This window comes from Corylus avellana, chromosome ca8 (genome assembly GCF_901000735.1).
Source record: "Corylus avellana chromosome ca8, CavTom2PMs-1.0".
Lineage (NCBI taxonomy): Eukaryota > Viridiplantae > Streptophyta > Magnoliopsida > Fagales > Betulaceae > Corylus > Corylus avellana.
This window is the reverse complement of record NC_081548.1, coordinates 11887283-11899500: the sequence shown is the minus strand read 5'-3', so window position 1 is coordinate 11899500 and position 12218 is coordinate 11887283. Positions and strand designations below refer to the sequence as shown.

Below are 12218 nucleotides of genomic sequence, written 5' to 3'. Positions count from 1 at the left end.
GAGTACTAACATGATGTTGGGCTTATTAATTAGTATTCATAACATTTTTCTTTATTTATTGTTTTGATCATCTCCAATGAATAAGCTCCACATCATGTGTAAATATATGTTAGTAAAATAGTTAGTACCCCTAACATTTCTCTTTCCAATGTGAAGGGAACCAAAAGTGGTACCTTATAGATTATTTTAATAATGTATAAATAAAATCTACTCACATCAGATTCCCTACATTTAACCAACTTTCAAGGGTTGCTATAGTGTTTCTTAATGGAGAAATGGTAGGGGTACTAACTCATTAAATAACAAATGAGTACTAACATGTATTAGACTTATTCATTGGTATTCATAGCATTTTTCTTTATTTATTGTTTTGATCATCTCCAATGAATAAGCTCCACATCATGTGTACATATATGCTAGTACCCCTAACATTTCTCTTTCCAATGTGTAGGGAACCAAAAGTGGTTCCTTATACATTATTTTAATAATGTATAAGTAAAACCTACTCACATCTGATTCGCTACATTTAACCAACTTTCAAGAGTTGTTACAATGTTTCTTAATGGAGAAATGGTATGGGTACTAACTCTTTAAATAACAAATGAATACTAACATGATGTTGGGCTTATTCATTGGTATTTATAGCATTTTTCTTTACTTATTGTTTTGATCATCTCCAATGAATATCCTCCACATCATGTGTACACATATGTTAATAAAATAGTTAGTACCCCTAACATTTCTCTTTCCAATGTGTAGGGAACTCTTTATTTATTATTTTGATCATCTCCAATGAATAAGTCCCATATCATGTGTACACATATGTTGGTAAAATAGTTAGTATCCCTATAATTTCTCTTTCCAATGTGTAAGGGAACTAAAGTGGTTCATTATATATTATTTTAATATAAACAATTGTCTTTCGGGTAGGTAGGGAACTTGTATTTTGTAAAAAAATAATATTTTAATGATATACAGACATGTAAGAAAAACTATTGTGAAATATATTTTCATAGATTAAAAAAAAAAAAAAAAAAAAAGTAGTTTTGTGTCTTAAATTTAGAGAAAATTAAAGGGAAACCTGCTGCTAGTGCTCTAAGATATGGAAGAGCTATTTGAAAAGTTAATAAAAAAAAAAAAAATAGATAGCCAGTGGAATACCCGTATATGGTGGAATATTATGTATTATATGATTTGGGTAAAAAAAAAAAAACATGGAAAAATCTGACAAACGGTCGTGTTTCTCAAACAGGCGGGCCCTGTATGAGTTGTCCACTCGTGTCCAGTTACATAATCCAGTAACTCCAAAATTATTTTATTGTGTTTGGAATCTTTGTGATTGGAAGAGAACGCTGTGACTGCTCGAAGAAGTTGAGTCTCTTTTTCCTTCGCAAGGTAGACACACGCTCAATTCCGATCGCTCTTTCTACTCTCTGCATACTCACTCTTTGCTTGACTCCATGGGAGGAAACAAAAGGCCCTCGTTTTCTGTAGATGTGAACAAGGCGGAGGCTGCTGCTTCTCTCTTTCCCGTATCATTTGTCCCCAACGATAGAAGACCCATGTGTCATTCAAAGGTAATGTAGCATTTCCGTCCGAAAGTTCTCTGTTTTCGGGGGACTAAAGCTGATGATATCTTGGGCATTTTCTTGGGTTTTTTCTTGTTTGAATTTTGAGCTTATTGATGGTTCTTTTGGCTTGTACTTCTTTTGGGAAGTTAATTGTAGATCAAGAACTCCATTCTGAATTTGTTGATTCTTAGGACATTGGTAAGATAGGGACGTAAGGTTGCATTTTGAACTGGTTTTGGTGTTTTATCTGCTTGAGAATGTCTTCGTGCGGAGGGGATTGGTCGAAATTTTGTGTTATAGTTTATCTGGGCTTGCTATTGAGGCTTCAACTATAATTATAAATTTTGTCTCATCTCAGATGCATGCAGCACAGAGCTGAACCTCAGTATTGTACTTGTAAAAATTGAATTGGCTCAATTTGTTTGACGAATTTAAGATTAATTTCGACGCAAAATGCTGAAACGAGGGCTCAACTTTTGTCTGTTTATCGTGTTCAGTGGGAAGGAGATTGAGTTTGTAATTGACGTAGATGCATCTTAGTGGTAATTCTAATTTTGGGTAGCTCTTTAAGCTGGTTTGAAGTTAGTAAGATTTGGAATCATTCCTCTTGATGGCTTCTATCAGAAGAACCTTGTCTCCAGTGCCTCGACCTGTAGCCTTACAAAATGGGGAAGTCTGTTCAGTTGCTTCTCCCTTGTCCAGGTCCTCATCTTCTCCTCAGCATTATCCACCTTCCGGTGGATTGTTATCTTCTTTGTTTGGTTCATTGGACTCTCAAGCTTTTGTTTTCAGTGTACTTTCACCAAGATCTTCTAGGCCTCTTGAGAGGTCAAAATCGAGGGTGCAAATGTGGAAGAGGTCTCTTCTCCATTTTTTCATTTGTTTCATGGTTGGGTTTTTTATGGGACTTACCCCTCTTGCCTCAATGAATTTATCCATGAATCCCATGTCAAAGCATCAAGCTCTCTCATTTGAGGTAATATCCACCATTAGGAATTTTCAGACACATGAAAATGTGACCAAAACTGTGGCACAATTAGACAGTGGAGACATGACACGTTCTGCAATATTAAAGTCAGAAGTGGAGGACTTGGAACTGATAGATGAGACCCATGAGGAAAAATTTGATAGCCAACCACTCAATGAAGATTCAAATTTGGTTTCGCGGAAGCTTTTGATAATAGTGACACCAACAAATGCCCGGCCATTTCAAGCCTATGATCTAATACGTTTAGCTCAGACATTAAAGTTGGTCCCACCTCCTCTGTTATGGATTGTTGTGGAGATGACCTCCCAATCTGCAGAAACAGCTGAGATCTTGAGGAGAACTGGGGTTATGTACAGGCATCTTGTTTGCAATAAAAATCTAACAGACATAAAAGATGCATACATTCATCAAAGAAATGTGGCACTGTCTCACATAGAAACTCACCGTCTCGATGGAATTGTTTACTTTGCAGATGACAATAATGTTTACTTGGCCCATCTTTTTGAGCAAATGAGGCAGATCAGGTACTTATTTTATTTCCGCTTCTAGGGCTAAAAACCCTCATGCTGTTTTTTGATGCAATTGAAGCCTTGTACAATTGTGATAATTTTTATTTGGGTCTTATTTGGAGTTAGCCAAAAAGAGAAAATTATGATCTGACTTGAGTGTTATCATATAGGAAGTTCTTTTCTTTTCTTTTTTTTTTTTTTTTTTTTGATAAGTAATCGACAAATTTTATAAAAATCATGAGGCGCCCCTAAGTACACATGCATATGGGAAGTTCTTGTGGGAAAGAGCAGATTTGAAATGGTTATAATATGTTCCATTTCTATAACTAGTTATTGCTTGGCTCTTCTAGAATGTGCTATATGTGTCTTAAGAACAAGTTTCTAAAACGTGGTTTCTAGCTGCTTTAGAGTATAGTTAACTTATATCAAAGCATACAAATCTAGGCAGATTCCTATCCTCTGAAACCACAATAATAATAATAATAATAATGGAGTTCATTCCTTCCATGATATGATTATCATGCAAGATGCACATGAATTTTTGAAAGTAATAAGATATATGTGCTTCCTTTTTGCAGTTTTCTAAGTGAGTTTTTTTATTTTTTTATTTTTTTATTTTTTATTTTTATTACCACTCCAGAACCATAAAAGCATAGATTCCTTGCGTAGCTATTGCATCTTTAATAGTGGTAACTTTAGTGTATGTGCTAAAGTGTTTTTTGGTTTTGGTTTGAAAAAGTATTTTGATATGATATAAAGGTGAGAAGTGTTTTTTAGTGTGGTCCACACTTGAAAAGTGTTTTGTGTTATGAAATGTTTGTTAGGTTTCGAGAAAAAAAGTGTTTTTTTGGTTTTGAGAACAGAAAAAATGTTTTCAAAACCGTTACCAAATAAGACCTCAGTTTCTGCACCATTCTAATGTAAGCTAGTGGCCGCAGTGGCAAGTTTTACCATACCATCTCAACAAAAGCTCTTGGTGATTATTTCCTAATTACCATGTTGTGATGGAACAAGGGGCTTTCGATGTGCACCAAAAATGATGAAATATGGAAGCTATGTGGGTTGGGATTATTTAGAGGAAATGAATGGGAAGAATAATTTAGAAAGATTGAAAATACAAGAAACAAATGTTCAGACAAGAATGAGAAAATTGGAAGCATATTGTGGAGGTTGTTGATCAATATAATCAATCTAGTTGGTTGCATCCGACATCGCTTGGGTGTACAAAAGGGGATGTGCTTATATAGAGCATGTTCTCTTTAAATTGTATGAGGCCTTTTGAGGTAAACTCAATAACAAAACTGTGTGGGCTGAGGCTCAAAACGGACAATATCATATCACTTGCAGCGAGTTGTTACATATGGTATCAGAGTCATAGCCCAGCTTGAGATGAGGGGAGTGTGCACAAGCCCATGAGGGTCGCTAGTGGGGATGCTGGGTCCCAAGATGAGGTGATTGTAGCGTCCCACATTGCTTGGGTGTGAAAAATGGGATGTGCTTATATAGCATACTCTCTCTAAATGGTATGAGGCGTTTTGGGGTAAACCCAAAAACAAAACCGTGCGAGTTGAGTCCCAATAAGGACAATATCATATCTCTTGGAGCGGACTGTTACATAGAGTGCTGTGAGAATAGTATAAATGATGTCATAAGGCTTGTCATCCTTGATGGTTTAAAATGCTACGCAACAAATACAGAATGTGGGTCAAAGCAGTAAAATAGTTGTATAGTTTATTATTATAAGAACTTGGACTAGCAGCAGTTGAGTAAACAATAATTAAATGTTGTCATAAAGGGTTGGCCAAGTTTGCATCCAGACCAATGCCAATGCTACTTGAGAGCAATGATCCCATTCTAGGTTCCTTTCTCTCTCTCTCTTTGTGTTATGGGAGTGGTGGTGGGGCGACAAGACAAAAAATCTGACCTTTGCTCAATATAGGTGCCAGCTATATTACATGGAGCAGAAAGTTCCTAATTTATTCCTCAGACGCTATCATTTGAAGGTACTTCTGGCAACCATTTCATTTTCATATTGCCAGTAATACTATTTGTGTTCTTCACCCAATAAGCCGTTATTGATTAGAGGTGTATCAACTCATGCAACGATTAGAAAGGGTATATGGTCTCTTTTAATAATAATCTTCCACAAGAAAGCCTGCCAACTTAATATTTTGCCCCAAGGATGTACATGTTGGGTTCAGTTGATCTTTAAACAAAAATTTAAAGGAGTCAAGAACAATTGACTTCTATCATATACACGGTTGGCATTTGGCTCGAAATTGTCTACACTTGGGCCACAATTATAATTGTTTTCTTTATTTTTTCGGCTTTTCCTACGACCTTTAAGACTTCTGTATTGTCAGGTTTTCTTACATAACTCTAGAATTTGTTTTATTCCCTTTTTTTAAGAACTCCTAGCAAGCTTAGGATTAGGACTTATTGCCTATACAAAGGCTTTGTATTAAAACTAATTTCATGGATAGGGATTATCAAGTTTGGTATTGAGTAGTTATATAAAAGAAGAGTATCTTCTTTGTTCATCTTCCTTGTGTGTTTACGGATTCAAAAGAGATACATTTTCTTTTTTCTCTTTCTATTGCTTCTGTAACGTCAATTGGTATCAAAGCCTTCTTATTCTCTATGGGCTCTTATAAGATTCGAATTCATGGACTTAAAACTTGAGAGGCAACTAGCTTTTCATGAGATGTAGCAGGCTTTGTATGTGACGCAGTATGCTTTTTGTGATATTCAAGCAGATCTTGCTTGGCTAACGATGGATGCATAAGTGAGTGAGCGGTGGAAACAATAAGATTTGCAGTGACAATTGGGCTTGCATTTGGCCTGTTTGTGATGGTGTTAATAAACCTGCTCATAGGTAGTCAGCCTATGAGAAGAAGATTGTGCTGAAACAAGCGTATTTAATATTTGGCACAAACGACCATCAGAATCTAGAGATTTTTGCATGAAGATATTGTTGTCACAAATTGACATTTTGGATTGCAAAGAAGTAGAAAAGAGCCGACTAAAATAAGTCAATTACATATGATACCAAGATTTACATGGTTTGGTTTGTGAAAAGCTTATATCTATAGGCAGAGACAACCATTAAGAATTTCCACTAACCAAAGGTGGAGTACGAAATATAGTGGTTAAAAAACAAACATAAGGTTGCCTACAAAATTACTTCCTCCATGGGGTAGCCACTTTTGAATTTGATTTTAAAACAGATTGTTTCTGTAGTCAACTAAGGCGAAACAACGTTCAGAACTATTGGCTATATTCAAGATTTTGCATAAATGGATTTGAGCAAAGGAATTATTTGTTCTTTTGTGTGAGATATCATGGAAAAAAATGTTGGAAAGGCCTAATTAGGATTCCAATAAAGGAGGATTGAAGCTGACCGAAGGACGAGTTAATTTCATGCAAGGGACTGATGTAGGACAAGTTACTCTGTAATTCCAAGTAGTGCTAGGAATTTTTTTATTTTTTTTTATTTTTCAGATTTTCCTAACACTATTAGGATTCTTTTTTCCTGGTAAATTTAGGACTTTTGTATCATTTGGTATTCTTAGAAATTTTAGGATTTGTTGTATTTCCTTTCTTAAGAACTTCTAGTAACCTTGGACTAGGATTTGTTCTTATTTCATGGATAGATCACATTGAGTTAAGTATATTGAGTGGTTTTGATGAGAATGATGAGAATCAACAAGCACCATTAAAGAATCCATTGGATGTTCCAGTTGGGCCTATTAATAGAGCAAGATGCAAGAAATCAAAGAAGCACTTAATGGGCTGATTCAAGAGATTTGGGCTGATTCTAAAATGGGGCATTCCAAGCTTGGCCCAAAGGGAGATGAAGATATAATAAATTTGATCCAAGCTATTCATGGAGCAGATTGCACAAAATTTCCTTAGCAATGGCATGGATTAATGGTTGATTATGGCTGATTGACTATCAAATTATATACCAATTAATTGGATGATTCACTTGCCAAATTACATGCCAATTAATTGGTTGATTGACTTAAATCAACCTTAATTTTAGGCTTTTATTAGTTAGCCCTATTTTACTTTATTTACTTTCCAATGTTGGAACCAATTTAATTTCCTTTCCATAGCAAAAAGGTAGTCATATTTTCAGCCATGCTTTATAAATAGCATGCACTCATTGTAATGGAAATCATGAATGAAAATTAGAAAAAATGTGACGCTTGCGTCTTCTATTAGTTCTTCAGAGAACTTGTGAACTTATCAAGGATTCTTCCTTGTGGCGTTCAAACTTTATACCTTCGGTTCGCGTTTCATTTATAAACGTTGGGTCGGGGTTGTTTCGTTATACCTTTGGTTCGCGTTTCATTTGTAAACGTTGGGTCAAGGTTTTCTATCAAAATCTGCATTTTAGCTTTCTTGGGTCCGTATTCCAATATTGTTGTTGGGTCTCAAAGCAAGTCGATTGAGGTTCGCATCATTTGGTATCAAAGCACAGGCTCTAAAATCAGGTTTACTATCCTTTTTTTTTTTTTGTTTATCATTATCATCCTATCTTTTGTTTATTGTTATCGTCCTATCTTGTTCCGTTTGTGTTCCTTATATCTTGTTGTTGTGCGCGTCGTACACCAAGTTCCAAAAAAAAAAAAAAAGGAGACGTCAAAAAGAAAAAAAAAAAAAATTGTCCTCTTCCTTTTGATGTAGCTGATGATTCGAGGACGAATCCTTTGAAGAGAAGGGGAATGATGAGAATCAACAAGCACCATTAAAGAATCCATTGGATGTTCCAGTTGGGCCTATTAATAGAGCAAGATGCAAGAAATCAAAGAAGCACTTAATGGGCTGATTCAAGAGATTTGGGCTGATTCTAAAATGGGGCATTCCAAGCTTGGCCCAAAGGGAGATGAAGGCGTAATAAATTTGATCCAAGCTATTCATGGAGCAGATTGCACAAAATTTCCTTAGCAATGGCATGGATTAATGGTTGATTATGGCTGATTGACTATCAAATTATATACCAATTAATTGGATGATTCACTTGCCAAATTACATGCCAATTAATTGGTTGATTGACTTAAATCAACCTTAATTTTAGGCTTTTATTAGTTAGCCCTATTTTACTTTATTTACTTTCCAATGTTTGAACCAATTTAATTTCCTTTCCATAGCAAGAAGGTAGTCATATTTTCAGCCATGCTTTATAAATAGCGTGCACTCATTGTAATGGAAATCATGAATGAAAATTAGAAAAAATGTGACGCTTGCGTCTTCTATTAGTTCTTCAGAGAACTTGTGAACTTATCAAGGATTCTTCCTTGTGGCGTTCAAACTTTATACCTTCGGTTCGCGTTTCATTTATAAACGTTGGGTCGGGGTTGTTTCGTTATACCTTTGGTTCGCGTTTCATTTGTAAACGTTGGGTCAAGGTTTTCTATCAAAATCTGCATTTTAGCTTTCTTGGGTCCGTATTCCAATATTGTTGTTGGGTCTCAAAGCAAGTCGATTGAGGTTCGCATCAGGTTTTTAATAAAAGAAGAGTTTATTACCTATCAAAAAAAATAAAATAAAATAAAAGAAGAGTTTCTTTTTTGTTCTTTTTCCTTGTGTGTTCAAGGATTCAAGAGAGAGACATGTTTTATCTTTTTTACTGTTTCTGCTACATCAAAATTATGTACTGTTTTAGATGTCAACAACTAGTGAGGCTCTTTCTCTTGGTTGCAAGATTTCCAGTTGTTCATTCCCTATTCATACCTTAGGTTTTATAGCAATTATATGATAGACCATCCTTTTGTCTCTTTTCACAATTTTTTCATCACAGTTATATATTCTGTTGTGCATTTTGTTTTGATAGCCCCATTTTTGTTTTGGCTCGCAGGAGATTTGGAACATGGACGGTGGCCAAACTAACTGGTAATAGAAGCCAAGCTATATTGGAGGGGCCTGTTTGTAATGAAACTCAAGTAATTGGATGGTACATTAATGAATCACATATGAGATTTAAGAGATTCCATGCTGAAATGCCTGGTTTTGCCTTCAATAGTACAATACTGTGGCATCCCAAGAGATGGCACCGGCCCACTCTGGAACCTATTAGGCAACTTGACACAGTCAAGGAGGGCTTCCAAGTTAGTCTTTCTTGTTTATACTCTGGTTATCCTGTAAGCCATAATAGTACTACTTGTTGTAATGTGAATTGCATTGCTGCTGTTTCATAAGCAGCCAAAATGGTCATTTTGGTCTTTTCCAAAAGAAATTATTTTTGGCTCCATGACATGATTGATGGGTCCTATAATTTGTAATGGGATGGAGCTATAAGCTTCACCCACCACAAAGGGTATCTATCAGAGAGACTAGCCCACTTATACCATATTTAACAGCAACTTTAACTGATTAATCCTTTTTTCATTGGAGACAAGTCCATATTTTATCCGTTCTATTGCTTGAGATGCCATGACCACATGAGCTAGAATGATCTTGGCTTTATTTGCTAACCTAATTGATTTGCATTGCAGGTTAGCACATTTATTGAACAAGTTGTGGAAGATGAAACCCAGATGGAAGCCTTACTCCAGGACTGCTCAAGAATCATGGTTTGGAATATTTACCTCACCTCATCTGCTTCTTTCTATCCCAGCAAATGGTTAATGAAGAATAATCTAGATGTCATTCTTCCGCTTACGTGAAGTTCTTGATGTGAGAGGAATCAATTTGGGTACTGAAGGTAAGTCAAATCTTTGAAACTTAAACTAGTTGAAATTGCCATTTTATTTTCTCCTATGGAATGTTTAGATGCCAAATGGAAAGGATGTGATACATAATTTCATGAAAAATAATAGAATTTTTTTCCTGCTTACCAACTACAGGATTGCGGAAAGGATTATTTTGTTTAGAAGGACTAGTTTAAATTGTTAAATCACTACTTGTCCTAGAAGTTTAATCTAATAAGAAGAGATAAATTTAATCATTTAATTAATTTCTCTTCATGAGTGGGCTTAAACTCCCTTTTAATAGGTGAGACCCAACACGTGGAATATTGAATTTAAATGGAGGGTGAATTGTGGAGTCGGGGCTCGAACTCATGATTCTGACTCTGATATAATGTTAAGGTCTTGTTTGGGATTGCGTTCAAGAAATAGAGCTTTTAAATCAAAAAGAGTTTTTGGGCAAAAGCTTCATTTTTAAGCTTTTGTCAAAAGTGCGTTTTGGCCATTTTTAGACTTTTTGGACCCTCAAAAGTGCTTTAAATTTTTCTTTATTAAACGAATATTTTTTTTTTTAAACGGATTTTTTAAGTGTTAAAAGCACTTTTAAGCTCCTCAAATGCAATCCCAAACAGGTCATAAATTATCACATGTTCTAAAAGCTTAAGTTAATAAGAAGAGATAAATTTAATCATTTAATCAATACTTTAACATAAAGTGATTTAAATAACATGCAAAAGCATTTTACATGTTATACGAAACCGTAAAGAAAGACTTATAGCTTTTGGTTTCACACGCCTCTGTGAAGATGGATTGATTCTATATTATGTTGGCTACTGTTAAGAATGCCTGTTCTACTCTCTCTCTCTCTCTCTCTCTCAATCTCATTTTTGACATAATTTATCTGTATTGCAGGAAAGATAGTCAAGAATAATAGATCATCCCTGCTACTGTTTATCTTCGCTTTGGCTGATTCCTGTTTAGAGTGCCAATCTTATAAGGCTGGCTGAGACAGTTCCCCTTGACAAGATGTAGTTTTTGCGCACAAATTTTCTTCCCATTAGGCTTCAAATTAGGTTTAGTTTCCTTTATTCTCAAGGGGGGAAAAAGAAAACTTTGTACAATTGTATGAGTTATCCAATATCAATCTACCTAGCAGTGAAATTCAATCTGACTAGAGAGGAAGGAGTAGTGAGGCTGCAAACCATCTTCATCTTCATCTGCATAGTGAAATAGCAATTTTGAATTTAGTTAGTTCTCATGACAGGCATGTGCATCTGTTTCTTTACAAAAATTATTTAATACTTCAGAAAATGATGGGTTATGGGTTTTAGTCCTTATAGCATGCAAAAATATATAACAAATAGTCATTACTATCTAATTTTGTCAAGTTTTTAACGAATTCGGTTAGTGTACCACGTCAGATCTAATAAAATTACAATAAGTGTTACAATAATAAAAACAATATATAAAATATAATTAATCCTAATATATAAAAACTAAAACTTAAAAATTAAAAACAAAATTAAAAAAAGGGAAGGGGCTAGAAGAGGGGGTGGCTGGGGTGCCTCGTGGGCCACGTTGACCACCCCCAGAGGCTGGCATGAACATAATGTTGATTTATTTTCAAAAAGCGATTCGATTCACATTTGGGAAGTTTGGAATGATAATTTTGAAGATGAATTTGTTTTGGTTCGGAATATTGTTGACGATTACGCTGTCATTGCAATGGACACCGAGTTTCTAGGAAGCATTCTTTAGCCGGTAGGAGAAAAGGTATTTCAGGTTCTACATTTTTAGGTTTTGCATAAAGGAGCTCAGGTGAGATATTGTACAAGTCCTCATCCACGCGTTTGGGGTTTGGCCTTGGCAGGGGAGCTGGACTTTGGTTCCTCCACGTAACTCACCCAGCTTTTCTTTATATGCTTCCTTGTAGGCATGTTTGGTGCTCAATTCCTAGGGGTGTCAAGGCGGTTACTGTTAGTAGTTATTGGCAAAAATCGCTAACCGTAACCGCCTTAGCGGTTAGTAGATTTCACTAACGGCAAGCGGTTAGCGGTTAGCTACTAACCACCGGTTAGCAGTTAGTGAAATAGTCAACCGCCCGCTAACCGTTTTTTCAAAATTGAGCTTTTTTTGGGTTTTTTTATTACTATAGCATTTTTTTACCCTCATTTGGGCTTTTCGTGTTCACGAAACGCTTCATTTAAGATTTGAGTCGAGGACAAGCCGAGCTTATGCGAGCTGAGCCCGAACTCGCGCCCGAGCGACTTGCTCTCTTAACACCCTTATAAGTAACACATTGTTGAATCTAATGTCAATTACTTAATTTGATATTATATAATCATATGATCTCATTAAATTAGATCATATGATTAATAAAAAGTAGGACTTTGATATCTACCACTAATTATATTTAGATAATATATCAATATGCCAATGTTTTGATCATATTATGTAT

The 12218-nt window shown here is 35.4% G+C and overlaps 1 protein-coding gene across 1 annotated transcript; it reads left to right on the top strand.

Moving 5' to 3' along the window:
- The first annotated feature begins 1337 nt into the window (after positions 1–1337).
- On the top strand, positions 1338–10929 carry LOC132189642 (probable beta-1,4-xylosyltransferase IRX9H). The gene is made up of 5 exons (XM_059604391.1): positions 1338–1577; positions 1930–3083; positions 8932–9181; positions 9569–9777; positions 10673–10929. Exons 2-4 carry the CDS (start codon positions 2182–2184, stop codon positions 9737–9739), a joined length of 1323 nt encoding a protein of 440 aa, XP_059460374.1. The 5' UTR covers positions 1338–1577; positions 1930–2181; the 3' UTR covers positions 9740–9777; positions 10673–10929.
- Positions 10930–12218: the final 1289 nt, after the last annotated feature.

Coding starts and splice junctions, on each gene's coding strand:
- LOC132189642 (XM_059604391.1), top strand. CDS start 2,182: ATGGCTTCTATCAGAAGAACCTTGTCTCCAGTGCCTCGACCTGTAGCC. Junction 3,084..8,931: donor GAGCAAATGAGGCAGATCAG/GTACTTATTTTA, acceptor TTTGGCTCGCAG/GAGATTTGGAACATGGACGG. Junction 9,182..9,568: donor CAGTCAAGGAGGGCTTCCAA/GTTAGTCTTTCT, acceptor TTTGCATTGCAG/GTTAGCACATTTATTGAACA.